This window comes from Electrona antarctica (assembly GCF_951216825.1).
Source record: "Electrona antarctica genome assembly, chromosome: 5".
Taxonomy (NCBI): domain Eukaryota; kingdom Metazoa; phylum Chordata; class Actinopteri; order Myctophiformes; family Myctophidae; genus Electrona; species Electrona antarctica.
The window spans coordinates 56,058,998-56,086,499 of NC_136810.1; the positions used below are offsets into that span (position 1 = coordinate 56,058,998).

The following is a 27,502-nucleotide window of genomic DNA, read 5'->3' on the forward strand; positions in this document are numbered from 1 at the left end:
AGATTTTTTTAAAATGTTGAGGTCAGGCCTAAATGGGTTAATTTATTTTTTCAGGAGACTTATCTGGAGGTGCTCTTCTCCCCTCTGCGCTTCACGGCCTCCGCCATCGTGAAAGCACTGCAGGTAAAGAGAGTCACTCTGACCCGCGCCAGGAGGTGGAAGAGATATCATACGCTATATTGTTAAAAGATTCTCTTCACTCTTCAGAATGTTCACACTTGTAGGATCAATGGTGCTAGTTCGACAAGAACAGAATGTTTTAGGCTATGTTTGTTTTAAGTTGTACTAAACCACAAAAGAACACATATGAACTCGCAGAATGTGTGTTATTTGTGTCTGTCAGACTAATTAGCCGGGCCAGCACCAAAAACTTGAGAGGGACCTGTGATGTTATGCCGTACTTTTTATTTGTGCAACCACTCCCTTACGGACTTGTGTGTGGGTGGCTGGGTGGGTGCCTGCCTGGCTGGCTGGGTATGAGCATGAAAACAGCATGGTTGTTTTTCACCACCTGTGCGCAACCTAACACACACGCACATATTAACTGTATATATGATGATTTTGGGTGTGCCAGTACAGTACAGTACAGTGACAGTACAGTACAGTACAGTACAGTAGAGGGACCTGCACGTAACTGTCATTTCTCAACCGTTTCGGACACGGGGCGGCATGCCGGAACCGGCCCGGCCCCCTGGGCACGTTCCTGGGGGTCTGGAAAAAACACAAATAAAAAGTACGGCACTTGGTTAATCCTTAACCGTTGAGCTTTTGGGCCTGTGGCTCCCTGGCTAAATGTACTATACTCCGGCGTTCCAGATCTACAGACGAGGCTCAGAGAGAATCATCGACGTGTCCTGGGACAAGCTGAAGAGAGATGTCACCGTAGCCGTGGAGAACGAGGTACCGCCTAGTCTGCTGTGTCCTGTTCTTCTCCGTTACATATTCATTATGTTGTTGTTACCATATTTATAATATAAAAAAAACAACCGCACATAACCCTCCCCTCTGTGTCTTCTTCTTCCAGCTGCAGAGCAGTGTGACCGAGTTTGAGTTCTCCCAGGAGGAGTACCGTCAACTCCAGGTGGAGTTCTGGTCGCGCTTCTACGCCTGCTGCCTGCAGTACCAGGAGGCTCTGTCCATGCCCCTGGGCCTCACGGTCAGCCCCCAGACCGCTATGGTCTGCCTGCTGAAGAAGGTACGTTTGGTTGAAGACAAGAGGTGGTCCTATAATCAACAGATCATTGGCTCGTTCCTGTTGAGCCAGACACCTCGCCTGTTAACAGCTCTACTGCGTTAAACCCGCTATTTGTTTAAAGGTATATTCAGTGATTTGACTTAATTCAAATATCACTTATTTTTTATTTTTTTCTGGATAATCCTCCCTACTATAGAGTGTGCTGACCATATAAGGAGTTCCTCCCTGTCCCCAGTGAGCCCCTGGGGTCAAAAAACCCTAGTTTCAGTTTTGGTGGCGGGTGGCAAAACCTTCATCCAATCAGGATGAGTGGGGCCTTCCTCCAATCATGATCGAGTGGGGGCGGGCCTTGGTGCACATGCTGTTGGCCTGTTGCACTTCCCCCCACTGTAGAGCGTGCATGTGCACATTTTGTTACCGGGGCGGACTGGGTGGTTTTCCAAATCACCCAAATCACTGAATGCTCCTTTAATGCGTTTAATTCGCTGTTTTTTAATAATTAAAAAGAAAGGGAGGATTTGTCGCGGACCTGGTGACGAGGCCGTCGCGTTATGATGACGAAATTGGAAATCAAGCCATGCTCTGGGCTGCTAAGGGAAAATGAGTTCAGTTCAAGTGAACGGCTGGTTTTCTCTTCAACAACAAACCATGGGATTTTCGTCGATCAAAGCTGCTCGGCGTTATGCTCCAAAGGCAATGGATCAATCCTGGCAGCCTAGATAGGATGGATAGATTAATCTAAGGCCCCGAAAGTGTTAATTATTCATCACTGTAAATGGCACTGCATGAAGGTCCTTTCAGACGAGTGACACGGACGTTGTCGTCTGGATCAGCTACATGTCTTCTACTGGTGTTTGTTGCAGGGTTTCGTGTCCTTCCTCTTGCCATGTTTTGCGGTGGACCACCTGTACCTCTCCAACGACAAGTATCTCTTCTCAGAGGACGACACTCCCATAACTGAAGGTAACTCTTAATAGCTTAACCAGTCACCATTGGGCTGGTGCTGAAAAATTACCACTTAAGTTTTGTTGTAATACTTCTGTCCAACGAATCCATTCTACAACCACGTTCCTCACACCCTCCTGTGTCTCCTGTCCTGTCCTGACCCCCTAGATGCAGAGCTGGGCCACGACGTGGTGCAGCTGGTGCAGTGCCTGCGTCTGCTGAGCGACGCCGTGACCGGAGACATGGCCTACGAGATGGAACAAGCCCTGGAACATCTGCAGTCTCCTGAGAGGGCTGCGGAGCTGGTCCTGGACAACCTGCTGGCCACTGACAAGTCAGTATGTAGGGATTGACGCACCAACCTTGACCAATAGGGTTTGGGATGGGGAGACGGAAGCAATTTAACCCATTTTGACCTGAGATCAGATTCTAAAAATGTCTTCTACATCCTGACAGTTTTCTGAAAAAGCTATGTTTCTATGTCAGTGGTTCTTCGATTTTTCAAAAATAGCAGACCTACAAGCTCGTAGCGCGCCACTCGGTGGCGCGCTATGAGCTTGTAGATCTGCTATTTTTCAATAGCTAAAGCATAACATAATGCTAACACCAAAAGGGATTCCCGCCCGAAATGGGTTAAAAGCCGCGTGGAGTTTTACTTTTAACCCATAGCATTTTTGGCTGATCTTGTTAGAAATCGGATGTAAGCTCAATTTGCACAAATCAAAAGGTAGATCATCTGCTGTCGCCTCACAGCTAGAAGGTGTGCCTGATGGAGGGGAAAGGAACTGGTCGGAATAACGTGTTCCTTCCACGCGTTACGTCCTGCCGGTGAAACTCTCCCCTGTCAGGTGACAAGAAGCAGCTTGGACTCCTCATGCATAGAAGGAAGCATGAGATCAGTCCTCTGCCCCCCAGCAGGTTGGTAGAGGAAGTGTAGCGCCCAGACTTACATTAGATAATTGACACTGGGTGAACAAATGGGCTGCAAAATTGTGGGTCAAATTTTAAAAGGGGAAAAAGTTAGATAATCTGTGTTCAAGTGGGCTCTGCCTGGCCTGCCTGCTAATGTGTTAACAAAGCCAACGTGTTACAGTTTAGCTATTGAAAAATCATGAAAATGCGGCACAAATCTTTGAATATATATTCTTTCAGAGCGAACGTTTTTTTAATTTCGACGTCAGGCCTAAATGGGTTAATGTCTCTACAGTGACAACGTGATAAGTGACATCCAGGACAAACTGCAGAACGTTCGGAACCCGGTGTCGGCCATGTTCGTCCTGGCGAGCCAGATGGACCTAGAGACGGACACGGAGGGTGCCGGGGAGGGGCCCCTACCACCAGGTACCTAATCTGCCATTAAGAGTGTTATTATTATTACTATTATAATTATTAGCTTTTTTCTTTAGGATATTGGTTGTTGGATTGTACTTGAAGTTTTATTCCAACAGTGGGAAATATTTCCAAATAGGTCAGAGATTCTGACTCCGAGAGAACATTAAAGGACAACTTTGTTTTGTTTTTTTCAACAAAGGTTCATGTTTTAGGTTATTAGAGAACGTAAAAGGTAAATTTTTTTTCATTTGCTGCTTCTTTCGTTTTAGCGATTTTAGCTATTTTTGACAGGGTGCGGGGAGCATTCGAACATGGTGGCTGAAAATAGCCGAAAATGATGGCGATTTCTTTATTTACTATAGTCCTACTAGACCCCAGTAAATTACATCTGGCCACAATAGGTGTTTTTCGTGTGTCTGAACAAACATCTGACTACTAGGGGGTTCCAATACATGTCGTAGGCTCAATCATCAGTTTGTCACCTGCTCCTTCACATTCAATAGGCCCGCGACCTTTTGTGGCCAGATGTAATTTCCTGGGGTCTAGTAGGACTATAGTAAATAATAATAAAGAAATCGCTGTAAAATTTTGTAAAATAAATACATATTTAGCCACTTGTTCGAATGCCCTGGCCCCCCCCTGTCGAAAATAATCGCTAAAACGAAAGGAATCGATGAATTATCGTCCATCGATTTTTTTTTTACACCACAGGACCCCAACAATTATATGTAATTGGCCGCCGATCCCCATTTGAAAATATTATGTTGTTCCAGGGACCCCAGAAGCAAAGATACGAGTTAAAAACTCATATCAAACCCACTTCAAAAATAGTTAGTGGTTAAAAGCTAACGTGACATAGATGTTTTCTTTGCTCCTCTGGTCTCCTGGCAGCAGGTCACAGCAGCCACAACGTTTTAACCTGTATTTCCTCCTGTCTGCTCCTCTGGTCTCCTGGCAGCAGGTCACAGCAGCCACAACGTTTTAACCTGTATTTCCTCCTGTCTGCTCCTCTGGTCTCCTGGCAGCAGGTCACAGCAGCCACAACGTTCAGGGTTTTAACCTGTATTTCCTCCTGTCTGCTCCTCTGGTGTCCTGGCAGCAGGTCCCAGCAGCCACAACGTTTTAACCTGTATTTCCTCCTGTCTGCTCCTCTGGTCTCCTGGCAGCAGGTCACAGCAGCCACAACGTTTTAACCTGTATTTCCTCCTGTCTGCTCCTCTGGTCTCCTGGCAGCAGGTCACAGCAGCCACAACGTTCGGATCAGCCTGTCCCAGCTGTATGGCAGCAGCACGGCGGTGAGCGTCATCTGTCAGGCTGTCTGTCACATGGCTATGACCAGAGCTCTGTTCTGTAGAGACCTGCTCATCCTTCAGAAACTCTACCTCCACCTGGGAGACAACGTGAGTAGGCCAACCGACGCACGCACGTAGACAGACCCACGCATGCATGCACGCACAGCCGACGTTAACAAATGTGATTAACCCATTTAGATCTGAGGACAATTCTACAAATGTCTTCTAAATCCAGTTTTCTTGAAAAACCCATGTTTCTCGTTCTCAAACATTTTCATGTCAAGGACCCCCAAAATGATATGTAATTGGCCGCCGACCCCCATCTGAAAATATGTTGTTCCAGGGACCTCCCAGAAGCAAAGATTTTAGTTAAAAACGTTCGCTCTGAAAGAATATTTATTCAAAGATTTGCGCCACATTTTCCCGACTTTTCATGTCGTAAGCTTTAAGCTTGTACAACTGCTATTTTTCAATAGCTGATGTATAACAATGCTTAAAACACCAATAAGGGGTTCCCGTCCCCAAAATGGGTTAAAGTTCAGGCAGACAACTCAAGAGCGCGCCTACCTGATCAGGTGACTAGTCGTCGCATGCATTCTTTGCCTGGTCAGAATTTCTATTTAAACTAATCTGCCTACTCGCTCATTCCTGGCTTCTCTCCTGCCGTGCTGAGGTGTGTCGCTGGTGTTGTGTTTCAACCTGCTGCTCATGAAGCTTCCCCAGCATCCACCTGGAGGCGCTGTTTCTAGATCCCCCTGGGGTCTTAATTCATTTTGGGCGGGAACCCCTTTTGGCGTTTTAAACATTATGTTATAATTTTGCTATTGAAAAATAGCAGATCTACAAGCTCATAGCGCGCCACCGAGTGGCACGCTACGAGCTTGTAGGTCTGCTATTTTTTTTTAAATCGTGAAAATGTGGCACAAATCTTTGAATATATATATTCTTTCAGAGTGAACATTTTTAACTCAAATCTTTGCTTCTGGGGGGGTCCCTGGAACTACATATTTTCAGATGGGGGTCGGCGGCCAATTACAGATATGTTTAGGTGTCCTCGACATGAAACTGTTAGAGAACGACTGACATGGAAACATAGGGTTTTTCAGAAAACTGTCATGATTCGGAATACATTTGTAGAATCATCCTCGGGTCTAAATGGGTTAATTCATTCCCTGTAATTCTATTTGGCTTCTAACTTAACTAAAATCTTATGAATGCTACAGGGAATGAATAGAGACAGTGCCCTGACGCCAAACTATGCTTCATATATATGCTAAATTAAAATGTATGTTCAATACATATATATTCTAAATTCATTCTAAGAGTTGTCTGAGAAGACTGAAATCACCTTTATTTATCATTTATCATAATTCACCCTTTGTCAAGTCCCGCCCGTGGTTCTGCCCCTCTGCGCACCCATTGGTTGCCGTTTCGTGGTTGGACAAAAATCCTCTCTCTCCATCCACTACCATTGAAATAACATGTTTTTCAGTTGCTTCATATTGATATTCTGTGCATTCAATTCTTATTTTAAACTTGGTGTCAGTAAAAAAGGAACATCACAGGTGCAGCATGGTGACTGGGCATATAGTGGTTGTTTTTAGTTTTTTCCAAAAGATGATGTTTTAGCAAATTCATCATAAACTAGGTGGAACCAGGGCGGAACAAGGCAGAAGAGCCTGCTGGTTAGCCCATTTTGACCTGAGATCAGATTGTAAAAATGTCTTCTACATCCTGACAGTTTTCTGAAAAAGCTTTGTTTCTATGTCAGTCGTTCTTCGATTTTTCAAAAATAGCAGACCTACAAGCTCGTAGCGCGCCACTCGGTGGCGCGCTATGAGCTTGTAGATCTGCTATTTTTCAATAGCTAAAGCATAACATAATGCTTGGTCAGGGACCAAATCAGAAGGCTTTTTGTGAAACCTTTCTAGTCTAACACCACAGTGGCTGGTGGATCTAAAAACTTCTAGTTCTTGGCTATTCAAATGATGTTAGTTCTCTGCCAGTGTGTTGAGTATAGTAGTAAATGCAGGCAAATTGTCATAATTTCATGTTATGAATCCTGTGTGCGTATTCAGATGATCCCGGGAGGTGGTGCACAACTGCTGCAGCTCCAACAGGACCAGATCCCTCGCATCTCTCAGCTCCTCTCCTCCTACCATCTTCTCAAGAACATCAGCCAAAGCCTCGCCTCCTCCATCCCCATGGACACCATGTAGGAACACACACTGTTGATTTCCTCCACTAATACTATGACGAAAAATGTTCGACTACCTTTTTGGCCTTTTTCACTGACGAAAACTAAATGGAAACCAAATGAAAACTAAGCTACGATGGATGACTAAAACTAAGACTAAAATTTATATATTGACAATTTTAGTCAACAAATAAAAACTAGACTAAAATGTTAGGAAGGGACTAGTGGATAAGAGATCCAGTACATGTAATTTTACACTTGGTTGCATGCTGAAAATAGCTACAAGCTCACAATGCGTTGCAAGCTTGTAGATCGGCTATTTTCAGCAAGTGTAAAATCAGTCATTACAACGGCATCAAGGCCCGCCAAAATACATTTTAGTCGTCTAAATCAACTGTAGATTTAGTCGACTAAAATCTTATGACATTTAGTCGACTAAAACTAGACTAACACTAATGCATTCCAGGTGACTGAAATATGACTAAAACTAAATTATGTTTCATTCCAAACACTGACTAACTAAAATAGAAATTTGCTGCCAAAAACAACACTGCACACAGATAACTACAGATGTTTTTTTTAATGCATACAATTTAACATTGAGGTTCCCACAATTCCTGCATCCGGATTAAGTGTTAAATGTAAGTTGTCTTGTTCCTTTAGAGACGCCAACCTGCAGCACCTGTCCGTCCTGGAGCTGTCAGACTCTCCGGCCCTGTCCACCTCAGGCTCAGGTAGGTAATGGACACACCTAAGACCAGTCAGTGGCCTTGTGGTTAGAGTGTCCGCCCTGAAACTGGGAGGTCGGGGTTCGATCCCCGGCCGGGTCATACCAAAGACTGTAAAAATGGGACCCAATGCTTCCCTGCTTGGCACTCGGCATCAATGGGTTGGATTGGGGGTCAAATCTACTAATCAAATGATTCCCAAGCGCCGCACAGCGCAGACCTGAGGACGATTCTACTAAATGTCTTCTAAATCCTGACAGTTTTCTGAAAAACCTTATGTTTCTAATATGTCAGTGGTTCTCAAACAGTCAAGGAGCACCAAACGTATATGTAATTGGCCGCCGACCCCCAACTGAAATTATGTTGTTCCAGGGAACTCCCAGAAGCATGAATATATAGAATATATATTCAAAGATTTGCACCACATTTACACAATTTTTCAAAAAATAGCAGACCTACAAGCTCATAGCGCATAGGCACTCGGTGCCGCGCTATGCGCTTTGTAGATCTGCTATTTTTCAAGAGCTAAAGTACAACATAATGCTTACCAAAAGGGGTTCCCGCCCAGAATGCGTTAATGCTAGGGCATTCACTTCTAGTCATTTTTACTAGTTGCCTAGTTTACTAGTCGACTAGTTGTTTAACTACCTATTATGTAACATATTTATTTTGAAATAAATGTGTACATTTAAAAACTGTGTACATTGGTGACTATAACTATAATTTACCTGATCTTGAGGCCTACAAAATCGGTGGGAAAAAAAATATATATATATATATTTTTTCTTATCAACTAGTCGACTAGTAAACTAGGCAACTAGTCAACTAGTAAAAATGACTAGAAGTGAATGCCCTAGCATTAACGCATTCTGGGCGGGAACCCCTTTTGGTGTTTGTAAGCATTATGTTATACTTTAGCTCTAGTAAACTAGTCGACTAGTTGCTTAATGCCCTAGTTAATGCTACTGGTTTCAATAAATCCATCAAGCTTGTACCCTCCTCTCTCCCTCCTCGTCAGTGCTGAGTCCTCAGACGGTGGTGGAGCTCTTCTACCAGACTGTGGCCAGGAAGGCCATCATCTCCCAGATCTACAGCCAGCAGCAGAGCCCCATGGCTCTGAGCAACGCCCTGCTCCACTGGCCCCACATCGTGTCCAGCATCGTCAACCTGCTAGCACAGTTCCTGTATCCTTCAACGCCACTGTTGATTTTCACAGCACATTTTAGGTTTTTAGTTTTTTAGTCATAGTCTCTTGAATAGTTTTCATTTAGTTTTAGTCACATTTTAGTCACCTTGGAATGTTTAAGCGTCGGTCTAGTTTTAGTCGACTAAATATCACAAGATTGTAGTCGACCACTAAATCTACAGTTGATCTAGTCGACTGAAACGTATTTGGCGGGCCTTGATGCTGTTTTTTCCTTTTCTGAAAATTGCAGATAGCTGCGTTGTGAGCTTGTAGATCTGCTATGTTCAGCATGCAAGTGTAAAATGACTGGATCTCTTCTCCACTAGTCCCTTCCTAACATTTTAGTCTAGTTTCTATTTGTTGACGAAATTGTCAATATATTTAGTCTTAGTTTTAGTCGTCATAGCTTAGTTTTCATTTAGTTTTCGTCCGTGAAAAAAGGTAGTCAACGAACATTCTTTGTCATAGTTTTAGTCGACAAAATCAACACTGTTCAACATCAATGACTGTACCGATGTGGACTGTGACACTGTAGTCACGTTCCATGGCTTCAAATGCATTCATGTGTATTTTCACTTTGCATCAGTGAAATGTATAACTTTAGTAGTAGTCCAGGAAAGAAGTGAGACCAGTGTCTGTGACATCATGGATACTGCTAAAATCTAAAATATCTATATAAAAAAAACCACACATTTCACACACACAGACCCCCAGGAAATATTACATAAAAGGGTAAAGTGTCACTTTAACACTATGTGTGCCCAACACGTCCCCACACGTCTTTAGAATTGCCCCATAGGCCCGTAAGAAGCCCATGATGACCATCTGTACAATGAAACTATGAGTATACACTATAGAGTGCTATGTCTACATAAAATGCTATCTAAGTTACATAAGTTTAGCCTTTGCATACGCCTGTAAGGTCATTCGGTCATTGGGGCGGCTGTGGCTCAGGAGGTAGAGCAAGTCGTCCAATGATCCGTGGGTCGGCGGTTCGAATCCCGGCTCCTCCTGTCCACATGTCGAAGTGTCCTTGGACAAAACACTGAACCCTACATTGCCTAGCCTGGCTAATAAGCCAGACCGAATCAGCCGTTGGCACAAAATAAAATTGCCTGCCGGCGGATTACGGTCTGGAGAGGCTCAATTGTACGCCCATTTCCTACACCAGAGAACTGGTGTGGCCAATCGGGACACGGTATGCAATATGGGCGGGCTTTGGTACAGTGACATTCAATGCTTGAGACCTTTGACTGACAGTACCTCTAACCAATTGCGTCAAAGAGAAAATGTTTGAACCCGCCCCCCGGGAAACAAGATCCATACACAGCATCTCCAGACTCAAATACCACACGACAGTGTGATTTGAGTCTGGCTTATTAGCCAGGCTATAAATTGTCTCCAATGAGTCGGGTCGGTGTGAGCTCGCCACCATTGGTGTGTGAATGTGGGAAGTGAGGACGCTGGCGTCGACTGTTTGCCGCTTCACCTCCCAATGTATGAATGAGCCACTGTAAAGCGCTTTGAGCACTTGGAAAAGCGCTATAAAAATGCAATTCATCATTATTATCGAGGCTAGTGCAAGTGCTACAGCTAAGAGTGAAGAGGTGAGTTTTCAGACTACGGTGGAAGATTGGGAGTGAAGTCTGCAGTTCTGATTGCAATGGGAAGCTCATTCCATCGTTTCGGAGCCAGGAGGGAGAAGAGTGAGGCGTGTGGACCGTTTTTTCTTATACACATAAAAGTTATGGATTTGCAGCTTTCAAGCATTCTATACACGCTTGTCAGTTGATGTATTGGTTGTGTTCTGCATTAACAATATAAACCTTAACCAGTGGTCCTTCCCAGCTGGCCCAATAACTCGGGATTCCAGTTCCCTGAATGTCTGATGGCCAACTGCCAATACGCACAGCTACAGGTTGGTCTCCTGTCATAAGCCCTAGTTTTATTGGAGCGTCCATAGAAGAATAACCCCTTTTGTTGTGTTTTAAACATTACGTTATAATTTAGCTATTGTCTGTGTGATGAAGTTGAAAGTGTGTTTGTAGCTTTTTTTATTTTACCCATCAGTAGCCGTGATGTTCTATTCTATATATGCCTCTTCACTGTGCCCAAACCGACCATTTGACCCACCCCAGCACAAAAACATGAAATACAATTTGACCCGTGCCATGTAATATTTTGCCATCTATACAGTTTGTATGCCTGTGAACTGTTTAACCCATTTCGACCTGAGGACGATACTACAAAAGCCAAAACTTTGCTCCGAAAGAATATATATTCCAAATTTGCACCACATTTTCACTATTTTTCAAAAATAGCAGATCTACAAGCTCATAGCGCACCACTCGGTGGCGCGCTATGAGCTTGTAGATCAGCTATTTTTCAACAGCTAAAGCATATACCTAATGCTTAAAACACCAAAAGGGGTTCCCGCCCAGAATGGGTTAAAATCGGATTCTACAAATGCCTTCTAAATTATGCCAAGGACGCCCATTTGAAAATGTTTTGTGCCAGGGAGGGACCCCCATCAGAGTAGATATTTGCCAAAGAAATTCTAAATTATTCAAGATTTTACAGAAATAGCAGATGTACAAGCTGTGAGCTTGTACATCCCAAGAGTTAAATCATTGTTAAAACATCTGCATTACTTCATTTATAAGAAGTCTACACAATTAAAGAATGAAGATTTGTTTTATTTTGATCAACGTTTGCCAGTTATCTCTCCTATGGTACCAAACATCAATACAGCATTGCATTAAATATGGACACAATCTTATAAAACGACAACAAAATAATCATAAGCTCTGGATCTGAGAGGATAGAATTCATCAAATGGTGGTCCGTGGCTCAAATCCTGAATAAATTATGGACCTTTTTATATGAAAAGGGTTGAAAACCACTGGGTTAACCCATTTTGGGAGGGAACCCCTTTTGGTGTTTTAAGCATTCTGTTATACTTTAGCTATTGAAAAATAGCAGATCTACCTAATAGTAGGTCTGCTATTTTTGAAAAATGTTGCGCAAATCTTTGAATATATATATATATACCGTATATATTCTTTCAGAGCGAACGTTTTAACTCAAATCTTTGCTTCTGGTGGGTCCCTGGAACAACATATTTTCAGATGGGGGTCGAAGCCAATTACATATAATCTTGGGGGTCCTTGACATGAAAATGTTTGAGAACCACTGACATAGAAACATGGGTTTTTCAGAAAACTGTCAGGATTTAGAAGTGGTCAAAATGGTTTAATGTGTGTGTGTGTGTGATGTGTGTTTAGGAGTATGTGAGGCTGATCCAGCCCTGGTGTCAGATGAACGTGGGCTCCAGTCGCTTCATGCTGGGCCAGTGCTACCTGGCCAATGGAGAGGGCCACAAGGTTAGTAGTAATTCAGCTTTCATCCGACATCATAACATGTTGGCTGTCCCAGATGACATTTAAACATTGTGTTAAAAACTTGGCCTTATTATATTCATTGTAGTCGTCTTTCAGTCATTTCAGTGTGGTTCCAGCAGTGTCTGGAAACCTGGGCCATATCCATGCATGGTGCCTGGTGCTGCTTCTATAGTCAACCTGGGCCATATCCATGATGGTGCTTCTTCTATAGTCAACCTGGGCCATATCCATGCATGGTGCCTGGTGCTGCTTCTATAGTCAACCTGGGCCATATCCATGCATGGTGCCTGGTGCTGCTTCTATAGTCAACCTGGGCCATATCCATGCATGGTGCCTGGTGCTGCTTCTATAGTCAACCTGGGCCATATTCATGATGGTGCCTGGTGCTGCTTCTATAGTCAACCTGGGCCATATTCATGATGGTGCTGCTTCTATAGTCAACCTGGGCCATATCCATGCATGGTGCCTGGTGCTGCTTCTATAGTCAACCTGGGCCATATCCATGCATGGTGCCTGGTGCTGCTTCTATAGTCAACCTGGGCCATATCCATGCATGGTGCCTGGTGCTGCTTCTATAGTCAACCTGGGCCATATTCATGATGGTGCCTGGTGCTGCTTCTATAGTCAACCTGGGCCATATTCATGATGGTGCTGCTTCTATAGTCAACCTGGGCCATATCCATGCATGGTGCTTCTTCTATAGTCAACCTGGGCCATATCCATGCATGGTGCTTCTTCTATAGTCAACCTGGGCCATATCCATGCATGGTGCTTCTTCTATAGTCAACCTGGGCCATATCCATGCATGGTGCTTCTTCTATAGTCAACCTGGGCCATATTCATGATGGTGCCTGGTGCTGCTTCTATAGTCAACCTGGGCCATATTCATGATGGTGCCTGGTGCTGCTTCTATAGTCAACCTGGGCCATATCCATGCATGGTGCTTCTTCTATAGTCAACCTGGGCCATATCCATGCATGGTGCTTCTTCTATAGTCAACCTGGGCCATATCCATGATGGTGCTGCTTCTATAGTCAACCTGGGCCATATCCATGATGGTGCTTCTTCTATAGTCAACCTGGGCCATATCCATGCATGGTGCTTCTTCTATAGTCAACCTGGGCCATATCCATGATGGTGCTGCTTCTATAGTCAACCTGGGCCATATCCATGCATGGTGCCTGGTGCTGCTTCTATAGTCAACCTGGGCCATATCCATGCATGGTGCCTGGTGCTGCTTCTATAGTCAACCTGGGCCATATTCATGATGGTGCTGCTTCTATAGTCAACCTGGGCCATATCCATGCATGGTGCCTGGTGCTGCTTCTATAGTCAACCTGGGCCATATTCATGATGGTGCCTGGTGCTGCTTCTATAGTCAACCTAGGCCATATTCATGATGGTGCTTCTTCTATAGTCAACCTGGGCCATATTCATGATGGTGCTGCTTCTATAGTCAACCTGGGCCATATCCATGCATGGTGCTGCTTCTATAGTCAACCTGGGCCATATCCATGCATGGTGCTGCTTCTATAGTCAACCTGGGCCATATTCATGCATGGTGCTGCTTCTATAGTCAACCTGGGCCATATTCATGCATGGTGCTGCTTCTATAGTCAACCTGGGCCATATCCATGCATGGTGCTGCTTCTATAGTCAACCTGGGCCATATTCATGCATGGTGCTGCTTCTATAGTCAACCTGGGCCATATCCATGCATGGTGCTTCTTCTATAGTCAACCTGGGCCATATTCATGCATGGTGCTTCTTCTATAGTCAACCTGGGCCATATTCATGCATGGTGCTGCTTCTATAGTCAACCTGGGCCATATCCATGCATGGTGCTGCTTCTATAGTCAACCTGGGCCATATTCATGCATGGTGCCTGGTGCTGCTTCTATAGTCAACTCAAGAAATGAATATAACCACTAGCAACAAGTTAAAAATAAATCATAGTTGATTCCTTCACCAGACTGTACAAATTACTGTGACAATTTTACAGGTTTCATCTAATAATTAATATGCTAGTTTATGGATAATGGCTGGCGATATTATCTCATCAAGCTGCCTTTTTCCGAGTCAAGACTGGGTTAAAAGTTTTCCACCGTTGTATTCTTAGCTTAGCTTTGTTTTCTCATAGTAAAACGTTGTCCCGGCGATACAATTAGATGGCCAAGATATTGGAGTCTGCAGGAACCTTAGTTATTACTATCTGATATTCTGAGTGCATGTTCTCTTCAAAGGCTTTGCAGTGCTTCCAGGAAGCATCGACGGAGGTGGAGAAGGAAGACTTCCTCATAAGACTGTCTGGAACCGAGGATGAGGAGGCTGCTTCCACGCCCAGGTTACAATACTACAACAAGGTACAAAAGTCAGTCGTACGATTTGTCACACACGTTACCGCAGTGAAATTGGTTCTCCGCATTTGACCCAACTCTTGGAGCGGTGAGCTGCAGCCGTGCCACACTCGGGTCATTTGATTAGTAGATTTGACCCCCCAATCCAACCCTTTGATGCAATCACAGCTTGACCTTTTTGAACCATTTAGAAAATCGTAGGAATGCACCGACGTATCGGGCCACATATCGGTATCTGCCGATATTTTGCCGTTATCGGTCAATATGGGTATACCGATGGCAGTAGCCGATGTCTCTGTTGTTGATGAATGATATGAGCATACGTTTTGTATTGGCTCTGTTGGTGCGTTGGTTATCTGCAGCCTACCAAGCTGTAGATTCTGAACGGTTATTTCTTGTATTGAAGATGTATTTGTTTCCCTGGCACAAAAGGGGTAAATAAAAACGAGAAAAATAAACAACACATGTTGGTCAATGGTATCAGTATCGGCTACATTTTAAACATCGCGTATCAGACTGATCTCTGCGTCCCTACGATAATGATAATGATATGCCCCAAACAGGAATACCAGGTTGAACATCCCATTTAGGCCTGACATCGAAATAAAAAAAAACGTTCACTCTGAAATAATATATATTCAAAGATTTGTGCCGCATTTTCACGATTTTTCAAAAATAGCAGACCTACAAGCTTGTAGCGCGTCACTCGGTGGCGCGCTATGAGCTTGTAGATCTGCTATTTTTCAATAGCTAAATTATAACAATGTTTAAAACACCAAAAAGGGTTCCCACCCCAAAATGGGTTAAAATAACAAAGACAACTTGAGAAAGATATATTTTGAGGATCATAAAGTGAAGCAAATTGAAAGTGTATTGTTGTTTTTGTCCAGGTGCTGCGGTTGCTGGAGGATATGGGTCTACCAGAGCTAATCATCCAGTTGGCCACCATGGCCATAACGGAGGCTGCAAATGACGTCAGGAGCCAGGTAGGCAGACCGTTATAACACCTCATCTACACTGCCAGCGATGTTGAGCGATGTTGAACCATGAAATCTCATTAGAATACATGTTTTTTTCCAACGAGACTGTCCTGACGCACCGCGAGCGTCCAGCTACGTCGACCACCCCTCCTATATTCGCTCGCAGTCTCTCTGTTTGAGCGAGGTTTCACCGCCCCAAACACTTTTATTGGTTGAGATCTACACGCTACTGTTTATTGGGTCAGGCTACGTCGCAACGCAATGGCCGACATCCGTATCAGGACTTCTTTTTTTTGCGTGATATCAGAGTCCATTTGGACCCCATGGTGGTCCCTGAACCCAACGATGAGAACCTGACGTTCTGTGGAGATTACTCTAAATGAGTCTAAACTCGAACATGGTGACTGCTGGAACGGGAGGTGGACGCTTTTCAGACAGGGCATTAGTCCGACATTCATCCGCATGTCGGACTAGCGTCTAATGACTTGTCTGAACTACGTACTGCACCCTGCTGGAACACATAAATCGCCGTCACAGTTAACATAATCATAATGAACTTATTGCAATTAATCCTGCATCTATCTACATATATTTGAGATCCCAGGTAAAGTATGTCTCTGTCTCTCTCTCTCTGTTCTCTCTCTCTCTGTGTCTCTCTCTCTCTCTCCCCCCCAGGCTGCTCTGTGGACCCGTATCTTCAAACACCACCTAGACCTGGGACACAACCACCAGGCTTATGAAGCCCTCACCCAGAACCCTGACGCCAGCAGGTACTGACACGCACGCACGCATGCACACACACACACACACACACACACACACACACACACACACACACACACACACACACACACACACACACACACACACACACTAAACTAAGTGGTTAAAATAAGTGTTAAAAGGCTCTATACTGTGATAGTACTCATTACTATAGACTTTAGACAAACCTCTTACTATAGAGTGTTTGTCTCCTCAGCTTTTTATTGAACAGAAAATGCATTTCCAGGCCGGGGGATACCAATTTTATCCAATCAGGATCCATTGCTTATGACGTGTGTGGACACGTCGGATGGACGGAACCTGTTAATGTGTTTAACCCTTTGCTGTCCTCTCCGTCCAGGCAGTTGGACTGCCTGCGGCAGCTGGTGGTGGTTCTGTGCGAGCGCTCCCAGCTCCATGACCTGGTCCAGTTCTCCTACGTCAACCTCCATGACGAGGTGAGGATGCCTACTGGTCTACCGTCTGTGCATGTGCTGGTTTACCTGAGTGGCCTGGAACCAGTGGTGTTTTTGGCAGCAAACTTCTGTTTTAGTTTTAGTCACAGTCTCTTGAATAGTTTCCGTTTTAGTTACATTTTTGTCACCTGGAATGTTTTAGTGTTTAGTCTAGTTCACTTCAACTGCTGTTAAAGCTGTTAAAAAATAGCAGATCTGGGGCACGGTGGCACAGTTGGTAGTGCTGTCGCCTTACAGCTAGAAGGTCCTGGGTTCGATTCCCGCTCGGGGCGCTGTGGGTGCTGGCGGCGTGTTTCCTCCTCCGCGTCATCAGTGCCCATACCCGAGGCGGGGTTGGCGAAAGGGCCTTTCTGTGGAGAGTTTGCATGTTCTCCCCGTGTCCCCTAGGGTAGGTATCCTCACAAAAAACATGCAGTAATTCCTGGTCTCTAAACTGCCTCCCCCTGGCCAGCCAACACTCAGGCATGAAGGAAGCATGAGTTCAAGTCCATTGCTCTCCCCATGTCCCCATATATGGTGACTAGGTTGGCGGAGGGTGTGTAGAGCCCAGGATCACATTAGATAATTGACACAGGGGTGAAAAATGGGTTACAAAATCGTGGGATAAGAATTATGGATAGAAAAACAAATAGCAGATCTACAAGCTCATAGCACGGCACTCGGTGCCGCGCTATGAGCTCGTAGATCTGCTATTTTGGAAAAATCGTGAAAAGCTGTGCAAATATTTGAATATATTTGTTCTTTCACAGTGAACGTCTTTAAGTCAAATCTTTGCTTCTGGGAGGTCCCTGGAACAACATATTTTGAGATGGGGGTTCCGCAGCCAAATTCAGATAATTCTGGGGGTCCTTGATATGAAATGGGTTGAGAACCACGCACATGTTTCAGAAAACACATTTGAATATATATTTCAGAGCGAACGTTTTTAACTCAAATCTTTGCTTCTGGGGGGGTCCCTGGAACAACATATTTTCAGATGGGGTTCGGCAGCCGATTACATATAATTTTGGGGGTCCTTGACATTGTTCCTTTTTCATTGTCGGGCACCGTACCCTCTCCTACGCACCTGTCGCCTGTAGGTGTGCAAACGCCTTGCTTTTTATAGTGGGTCCTTGACATGAAATATTGAACACCACTGACATAGAAACGTGGGTATTTCAGAAAACTGTCAGGATTTTGAAGACATTTTTTAAATTTCGACGTCAGGCCAAAATGGGTTAAGATGTACAGTAGATGAATGAGAGTAATGCCAGGTCTCTTAAAGTTTCTACTCCTTATTCTCCGCCATCCTCTGCTCGACGGCTCCAAGGTTATTTCATTCCACATTCCATTACAAGACAGTTCCAAACGAGTAATTCCAATGGAACTTTGTCAGATGAAATTGCCTCTCATTAATCAGACTTAAATAAATTGAGCTTGACATTTTTCTTTTGACAGTGTGTTCAGTCACACGTACACACAAACAGCAGTTTAACCCATTTTGACCTGAGATCAGATTCTATAAATGTCTTCTACATCCTGACAGTTTTCTGAAAAAGCTATGTTTCTATGTCAGTCATTCTTCGATTTTTCAAAAATAGCAGACCTACAAGCTCGTAGCGCGCCACTCGGTGGGGCGCTATGACCTTGTAGATCTGATATTTTTCAATAGCTAAAGCATAACATAATGCTAACACCAAAAGGGGTCCCCGCCCAAAATAGGTTAAAACATGTAAATGAGGGAAAGTTGCACTGTCTCTAGCACAGGGGTTCTCAACGTTCTTGGCTAGGGGAACCCCCGGAAATGCTTTGACCATGTCTCGTGACCCCCACCCTACCTCCCTCCCCACCACCAATATAAACTGACCCCTATGATAACCTTAATAATAGAGCAAATACATCATAAATAAATACTGAAACCAGATATAATCATTCAGGAAGGTTTATGCATGCACTATGTGTACTATGTAAACTCTCAATTTCCATTTTCCAGCCATTCAGTTGCAAAAACAACTTTTTTTAAAAATTATTATTATCTGGGGGGACCCCCCGAGGGGTCGAGACCCCCAGGTTGAGAACCCCTGCTCTAGAGCAGGGGGTTTCACATTCAAGATTCACTTGACTGTTACCATCTTTGGTATTATCCATAGATGTTTGCCTAAATCTAGCATACAAACAATGCTGCACAATTAATCAAAAAAAGATCTAGTTTCAGACACCCTATGCGATCTCATTTTTAAATTTGAGCACGAATGGTGCAGCACTAGTTGGCCGTCCTATTCATTTTAGTTACTCTCATGTTTTTGCTACGAGAGAGACTTTAAGAGAGGTTTAAGTCAAACACTCACTGTGTTGTTGTCTGTTTAAAGCCACAGTAGTTGGCTCTGTCTGTAGATCAGCAACTACAGACTAAAGACTTATTGGAAAAAATGAGAATTGTGTGAGAATCGTGATCTCGATTCTTGTGGAAGAAAATCGAGATTCACATTTGAGCAAGAATCGTGCAGCACTACATAGAATACAATTACAATTTAGGCATTTAGCAGATGCTCTTAATCCAGAGCTACTTACATTAAGCAATAACAAAAAAGCATGGCGTACATCACATATATAAAAAGTAGTTATCACGAAACATGCGTAAGCTAAGAACGTAACAGTGGAGTATTTATGTAAACTATACATACTATATTAAAATGTAGGGGCACTTCTTACTTTCGGTTTCTTTATTTCTCTCCAACCAGGACCTAATGCATGATCTACTACACTGCGTGTGTGGACGTAAACTTGGCAGCGGTGCAGCTCATGGCAGCGTAGCAGAGTTTTAATTAAAAAGTCATCAGTACACTGACATGTAGTTCATGTTGGAAGAAGACTCGGTGGACCTGATCTCGCTCACTCTTTGCTATCCGTGTTTCAACGTGACAATTATTACCGATATTTATTTATAGACTGAGGCCGAACTTTAAAACATACACCTACGTTTTGGTTGTTCAAATTTGTGTGTGTGTGTGTGTCTGTGTGTCTGTGTGCAACAGGTGGTCAGTATCATTGAGTCCAGAGCCAGGGCAGTGGATCTCATGTCCCACAACTATTATGAGCTGCTGTACGCCTTCCACATCAACAGACACAACTACAGGAAAGGTAGAAAGCCAAGTCCATTTGTTCATACAACTCCCATCCCCTCAGCTCTGAGTTCAAGCTGCTTCCCTCCGGCCTTCGCCTAAAAGTGTGAATTCTTTACACAACTGTTTCTGAAAATGTTATGAATTTCAATGGTACACTGATACCTTGAACCGCCATCCTGTTTTATTGTTCTATGTGTACCATGTGCTTTTTTACTGTGTTTGATGTGATTCATGTTACCTGCCTGTGTTATGCCTTGCTGTAAACCAAATCGCCCCTCGGGACAAACTAATAAATTAACCTGAGGTATTCCTGTAGTTGGAAGTGTTATCACGACTGCAACTCCCTCTCACATACTCTCACACCCACACATACATTACAGCTAGTTTCACATGAATTTATCTCGTGTTGTGTAACAGACTCGTCTGGATACGTCCCCTTTCCTAGCATGCAATCGCCGTGGAACTCAAACAGTGGTTTTGTTTGAACTTTTTAACTTGGGACAACGTTCTAATTCTATAAAATTACTTGATTTTTAAAATTCAGGGCGGACACTCTAACCACAAGGCCACTGAGCTGGTTGCCTAGTTGTGTGTGTGGCGCAGCAGGCACAGTGATGTTTGAGCACGGCATGCAACGTGCTAGTAGGGTCACAGACTAAGGTTCTGTGACCATCCTCTGGAAAGGATGTTTTGATGATTGATTTGACCTCTATGGACCCTTTATAAAAGATTTAGCCCCCAGGTCCCTCGCAAAAATCGGGGGCCAAATTCAAAATGGCGTCCGGCGCCATAGCCAAAAATGAACTTTTGATCTAGATGACCTATAATCATGTATGAAGACACTTTTCCATACAAGTCAACCATGAGGATTCCAAATCATCCAGTAGAGTGAAAACATTACTTTTGAATAGGAAAGCAATCTATTTGGGGGTTGTAATTTGTACAGACACAAAACACGTGTACCCGTTTTGTACAAATTGCCACAATTACTCAACGCAGCGTCCAATTGCAGTGAAACTGTGCATGCATATTCCCACTAGGCTGAGGAAGAAATGCCACTTGACAGTTTTCAAATCAGCCTCATGGTGGCGCTACAACAGGCCAAGCCGCGTCTCACACACACACACACACACACAACATCCTCCTGGTGGAGACTTGTGTCAGATAGCATTCTGTATGCGTCCGGGTGTCTGAGCAGACCTTGTTGTGTGTGTGTGTGTGTGTGTTGCAGCGGGCACGGTGATGTTTGAGTACGGCATGCGTCTGGGCAGGGAGGTGAGGACACAGCGAGGCCTCCAGAAGCAGGTCAACTGTTACCTGGCCTCCCTCAACTGTCTGCGCCTCATCAGATCTGAATACGCCTGGATCGTCCAGCCCGCCTCTGGAGCCGTGGTATGGATGGAAACGCACACGCACACACATGCACACGCGCACACACATGCATCTTAACCCATTTTGACCTGAGATCAGATTCTAAAAATGTCTTCTACATCCTGACAGTTTTCTGAAAAAGCTATGTTTCCATGTCGGTCGTTCTTCGACTTTTCAAAAATAGCAGACCTACAAGCTCATAGCGCGCCACTCGGTGGCGTGCTATGAGCTTGTAGATCTGCTATTTTTCAATAGCTAAAGCATAACATAATGCTAACACCAAAAGGGGTTCCCGCCCCAAAATGGGTTAATGAGAACTGGTCACATGGATGTCATGTTTCCATCTCTGCTGATTACAGCTGGAGCTGATAAATACTTGCTTGCTGCATGTCATTTGTCCCGAGAATGAGTGCCCTTTAACACAAAAGAAATAAGTAAAAATGTTAGCGTTATTTTTATTCATTTTGTCCAGTGTTATAGGGACTTGAATGCACGCTCTCTACATGCTCTGCTACCGTGTATGACACAGAACTTTAAAATCTATATAATGTATATATTCTTTTAATGAACACAGTATGAACGACCAGGAGCATCGCCAAAGAGGAACTGCGATGGAGAGTTTGCAAATGATCCAGGTATGGTCATCAAACCTTAGCAACACCATAAAACTAGTCTCAAATGATCCAGGTATGGTCATCAAACCTTAGCAACACCATAAAACTAGTCTCAAATGATCCAGGTATGGTCATCAAACCTTAGCAACACCATAAAACTAGTCTCAAATGATCCAGGTATGGTCATCAAACCTTAGCAACACCATAAAACTAGTCTCAAATGATCCAGGTATGGTCATCAAACCTTAGCAACACCATCAAACTAGTCTCAAATGATCCAGGTATGGTCATCAAACCTTAGCAACACCATAAAACTAGTCTCAAATGATCCAGGTATGGTCATCAAACCTTAGCAACACCATCAAACTAGTCTCAAATGATCCAGGTATGGTCATCAAACCTTAGCAACACCATCAAACTAGTCTCAAATGATCCAGGTATGGTCATCAAACCTTAGCAACACCATAAAACTAGTCTCAAATGATCCAGGTACGGTCATCAAACCTTAGCAACACCATAAAACTAGTCTCAAATGATCCAGGTACGGTCATCAAACCTTAGCAACACCATAAAACTAGTCTCAAATGATCCAGGTATGGTCATCAAACCTTAGCAACACCATAAAACTAGTCTCAAATGATCCAGGTACGTTCATCAAACCTTAGCAACACCATAAAACTAGTCTCAAATGATCCAGGTATGGTCATCAAACCTTAGCAACACCATAAAACTAGTCTCAAATGATCCAGGTACGGTCATCAAACCTTAGCAACACCATAAAACTAGTCTCAAATGATCCAGGTATGGTCATCAAACCTTAGCAACACCATAAAACTAGTCTCAAATGATCCAGGTATGGTCATCAAACCTTAGCAACACCATAAAACTAGTCTCAAATGATCCGGTCATCAAACCTTAGCAACACCATGAACCTAGTCTCAAATGTTGCAGGTATGGTCATCAAACCTTAGCAACACCATAAAACTAGTCTCAAATGATCCAGGTATGGTCATCAAACCTTAGCAACACCATGAACCTAGTCTCAAATGATCCAGGTATGGTCATCAAACCTTAGCAACACCATAAAACTAGTCTCAAATGATTTAGTTAGTTTATTTTTATTTCGGTCATTTGTTAAAAACAATACAGTTGATAGGTATACAGTAGCCTACAACTTAGTCAACAAGGTGACTATTTGGCCGAAAAGGTTAGGGCTGAAACCGAAGCTTATATTGCCCACCTTATCACACAAAAAAAGTATATATATGAAATAGAATGGAAGTACACAGTTTATATAAATACAAAGCAAATTAGCTTCAAATATGACCTTTCTTGAAGCCTAACTGTATGTTCACAGAGGCGTGTTTGTTTTTTACCGGTCCCTCAGTGAGGCGTCAGATAGACATCTTGGAGCTGAAGGACCTGGAGAAGGAGTACATCCTCGCCCGCTGTCGACTCACCCTGGCCCAGCACCACCCGCCCTCCGCGGCCATCGCAGGTACCCCAGCTGTCTGCTTTGTCCCCTCAGAAGTAGACCAGTCACCTGTCATGACGCTACATGCACAAGTTACAACATCACGAATGAAGATCAGATTCTATAAATGTCTTCTACATCCTGACAGTTTTCTGAAAAAGCTATGTTTCTATGTCAGTCGTTCTTCGACTTTTCAAAAATAGCAGACCTACAAGCTCGTAGCGCGCCACTCGGTGGCGCGCTACGAGCTTGTAGATCTGCTATTTTTCAATAGCTAAAGCATAACATAATGCTAACACCAACAGGGGTTCCCACCCAGGCCTGACGTCAACATCTAAAAAAATGTCTTCTAAATCCTGACAGTTTTCTGAAATACCTATGTTTCTATATCAGTGGTGCTCAATATTTCATGGCAAGGACCCCACAAATATTATGTAATTGGCCGCTGACCCCCATCTGAAGATACAGTTGGAGGCCATCGATATTGTCCTTTTCTTATGGCTGAGTTTTGCGTGATCTGCGCAAAAGGACAGTTAACCCATTTTGGGCGGGAACCCCTTTTGGTGTTTTAAACATTATGTTATAATTTAGCTATTGAAAAATAGCAGATCTACAAACTCATAGCGCGCTACGAGCTTGTAGGTCTGCTATTTTTGCAAAATCGTGAAAATATTTATTTCAGAAAACTGAAGGATTTAGAAGGATTTTTTAAAATGTTGAGGTCAGGCCTAAATGGGTCAAATGATAAGGGACAATATCGGTGGCACCCAACTGTATGTTGTTCCAGGCACCCCCCCAGAAGCTAATATTTGAGTTAAAAACATCCACTCTGTCAAACATGCCTGGAGAATGCCATTGCTCAAGCCCCTGGAGCCCCTTTTTTAGGCTTTCTCCTTCACATTCTTATTGACCTTGTGTATCATTTTTTTAATATTTTTGTATGTTGAAAATAAACAAACAAACCCGTTTACAGGCAGTGCCTCTGCTGTGGAGATGGTGGCCCTGTTGGTCCAGATTGGGCTGTTTGACTGTGCCCTTTCTCTCTGCAAGACCTTCAAGCTGACCCTCACTCCTGTCTTTGAGGGACTGGCCTTTAAGTAAGTCTCTTGTTCCATTTAATGTGCTAATGCATCTTATTTTTGCGTTGAGCCACACACCTGAGTCAAGGGAAATGCCTGAAACTCTTACTTAGACTGCATTAAAGGAGAAGTCCATGCTAGAAGGCTTTCTTACTTTTATTTGTAGTTGTTGCGTCCCCACCAAAGAGGTCCAGGTGTTATTTTGTGCAAAGCGCATTATTGGCTATTTCCCCTAATATAAGCCCTCAATGGGGGCTGGGTTTTTGTGCTTATTCACTTATTTCCATCGAAATAAGTAGTAAAGTGTGCCGCTTGGGATACTATTTACATTATGAAGAGAGGATATATACAAAAAAAATGTTTTTTGAGCGATGGAAATAAGCGAATTAGCACAACACCCCATAGCCCCATTTAATTCATTGAGGGCTTATGGTAGGGGAAATGGCCAATAATGCGCTTTTGCACAAAATAAGACCTGGACCCCTTTGGTGGGGAGGTAAGAAAACCTTCTAGCATGGAATTCACCATTAACCTGGGTAGCAGCATTTGAAAAACAAATGCACGTACACTTGGAAATAGCACAATATTATTGTGTACTTATTTTTTTTGCGTGCATGAATGCGCAGGTGTCGAATAATGCGGCTGTGAAGTGTTCACTGAGTTGTGGTTTCTTTCTGTTCCCTTGCCTCGTGACTCCAGATGTATCAAGCTTCAGTACGGAGGAGAGGAGTGTCAAAATGAAACCTGGAACTGGCTTGCTGCCAACCAGCTGTCGACAATCATCACCACCAAAGAATCAAGGTTTGTTTTGTTGTCGGCATTTGTTTCCATAGTAGACTACCTTTACTACTCCGTTTTTGTCTGGAGTCTTAACCATCTCCTTGTGATCTATTACACTTAGTAATCCAGCCTTTCTTCAGTAGTCCACTCCACTGTCAGATTCTGTAGTACGTTTGGAGAAGGAGGAGAGACCCGCACACCGCCACTTGCTGGTTCAAGAGTTTTATTTTTAAATAAGAGTCATAGCAACGTTGCGGCCTTTCGGCCTTTGGCCTGATTCACTGTGTTCCGTCATTTGGTTTTGTCACATCGCTACTCGGTCTGGCCAGACCTCCTGTTCCGTAGTCTCGTTGTTGCTGATACTTTATCAGCCCAGGGCCACTCTGTAAAAAGTAAACACTAATTTGATTCAGTAGTCCACTCCACTGTCAGAATCTGTAGTACGTTTGGAGAAGGAGGAGAGACCCGCACACCGCCACTTGCTGGTTCAAGAGTTTTATTTTCAGTCATAGCAACGTTGCGGCCTTTCGGCCTTCTCCAGGCATGCCTGAAGGCCGAAACGTTGCTATGACTCTTATTTAAAAATAAAACTCTTGAACAAGCAAGTGGCGGTGTGTGGGTCTCTCCTCCTTCTCCAAACGTTTACTGCTCAGCCAGGACCTATACGCACCTGCTGTAAAATTAAACCGGGTGTGCGGTAGTCATCTCTCTAATAAGATTCAGTAGTACAAAAAAAGTGGCGGCTGTGTGGGGTGAGTTTAGTGAATGATATGGGGACGTTGCAGGACAACAGCAGTAGCTGTGTGGGGTGAGTTTAGTGAATGATATGGGGACGTTGCAGGACAACAGCAGTAGCTGTGTGGGGTGAGTTTAGTGAATGATATGGGGACGTTGCAGGACAACAGCAGTAGCTGTGTGGGGTGAGTTTAGTGAATGATAAGGGGACGTTGCAGGACAACAGCAGTAGCGGTGTGGGGTGAGTTTAGTGAATGATAAGGGGACGTTGCAGGACAACAGCAGTAGCTGTGTGGGGTGAGTTTAGTGAATGATAAGGGGACGTTGCAAGGCAACAGCAGTAGCTGTGTGGGGTGAGTTTAGTGAATGATAAGGGGATGTTGCAGGACAACAGCAGTAGCTGTGTGGGGTGAGTTTAGTGAATGATAAGGGGATGTTGCAGGGCAACAGCAGTAGCTGTGTGTGGTGAGTTTAGTGAATGATAAGGGTACGTTGCAGGGCAACAGCACTAGCGAATTGATACGACGTCAAACTGGTTGTTTTTGTCCCAACCCGCACCACAGACAAATCGGAAGCATCAGGTCGATTCTCAGTTTTGGTACGTCCTGCCTACCTTGGAGACTTTCCAGTAGTGAAGTGGCAAAATGAATCGCGGAACGCAGCGAATCAGGCTGGAAACCAGTCCTAAGTCTTTCTTGCCATTTGAGTAACTTTATCCTCTGCCTCTTATAGTGCCACCGACGAGGTGTGGAGGTTGCTGGAGTCCTACCTGGAGAGATACTCGTCTCCCAACGCCCAGCACCACCGTTGTGTCATCAACAAGCTCCTCTCTCACGGTGTCCCCCTGCCTGATTGGCTGGTCAATGCATACAAGGTGAATGGGATTGGGCAGGGGTATGATTTTTATTCATATTTTACTACGCAATTAAAAGACTAAAAGGCCATTCACACTGAGCGCTATAATTTACTGCACGGTTCTTGCTCAAATGTGAATCTCGATTTCCCCTACAAAAATATAGATCACGTTTCTCATTTTTTCCATGAAAAATATGTATTGTCTTTAGTCTGTAGTTGCTAAACATTACTATCAAAATGTGGCACCTGGATCCAACTACTGTGGCTTAAACAGACAACATCAAAGTCTCTCTCTTTGTAGCAAAAACATAAGAGTAACTAAAATGAATCGGACAGCCAACTAGTGCTGCATGATTCTTGCTCAAATTTAGAAATGTGATCGCGTAGGTGTCTCGAGTGTCGTTCTCCTGTTGTCTGAACTGTATATTGACCCATGTATTTAAAAACATTTCCAGAGAGTGGATGCAGCTGCTCTGCTGCGACTCTACCTGAACTATGACCTCCTGGTGGAGGCGGCCGAGCTGGTGGTGGAGTTGGTGGACGCTCTTCTGGGGAAGGGCCACCAGTACTTTGGAATAGAGGTACGCTTGAACGTGTAAAGCCCTTCAAACCTGTAAACTTTTAAAAAAAATTCAATGA

At 43.8% G+C, this 27,502-nt stretch overlaps 1 protein-coding gene across 4 annotated transcripts in view; it reads left to right on the forward strand.

Moving 5' to 3' along the window:
- Positions 1-27,502, forward strand: part of nup160 (nucleoporin 160) — a 41,161-nt gene that overhangs the window by 11,835 nt on the left and 1,824 nt on the right. Inside the window, exons 9-32 of one of the 4 annotated variants that reach the window (XM_079500450.1) lie at positions 55-123; positions 817-900; positions 1,025-1,195; positions 2,059-2,158; positions 2,309-2,474; positions 3,348-3,481; positions 4,706-4,872; positions 6,843-6,979; positions 7,625-7,695; positions 8,708-8,873; positions 10,724-10,793; positions 12,160-12,258; positions 14,520-14,639; positions 15,524-15,619; positions 16,289-16,383; positions 16,737-16,833; positions 19,866-19,971; positions 21,187-21,347; positions 21,901-21,961; positions 23,328-23,438; positions 24,388-24,511; positions 25,193-25,294; positions 26,741-26,882; positions 27,319-27,444. In XM_079500450.1, coding sequence (XP_079356576.1) covers positions 55-123; positions 817-900; positions 1,025-1,195; positions 2,059-2,158; positions 2,309-2,474; positions 3,348-3,481; positions 4,706-4,872; positions 6,843-6,979; positions 7,625-7,695; positions 8,708-8,873; positions 10,724-10,793; positions 12,160-12,258; positions 14,520-14,639; positions 15,524-15,619; positions 16,289-16,383; positions 16,737-16,833; positions 19,866-19,971; positions 21,187-21,347; positions 21,901-21,961; positions 23,328-23,438; positions 24,388-24,511; positions 25,193-25,294; positions 26,741-26,882; positions 27,319-27,444 — 2,775 coding nt within the window. Of the gene's footprint in view, positions 1-54; positions 124-816; positions 901-1,024; positions 1,196-2,058; positions 2,159-2,308; positions 2,475-3,347; positions 3,482-4,705; positions 4,873-6,842; positions 6,980-7,624; positions 7,696-8,707; positions 8,874-10,723; positions 10,794-12,159; positions 12,259-14,519; positions 14,640-15,523; positions 15,620-16,288; positions 16,384-16,736; positions 16,834-19,865; positions 19,972-21,186; positions 21,348-21,900; positions 21,962-23,317; positions 23,439-24,387; positions 24,512-25,192; positions 25,295-26,740; positions 26,883-27,318; positions 27,445-27,502 lie in introns of all 4 variants that reach the window. The other 3 variants (XM_079500448.1, XM_079500451.1, XM_079500449.1) reach the window with 3 other exon arrangements.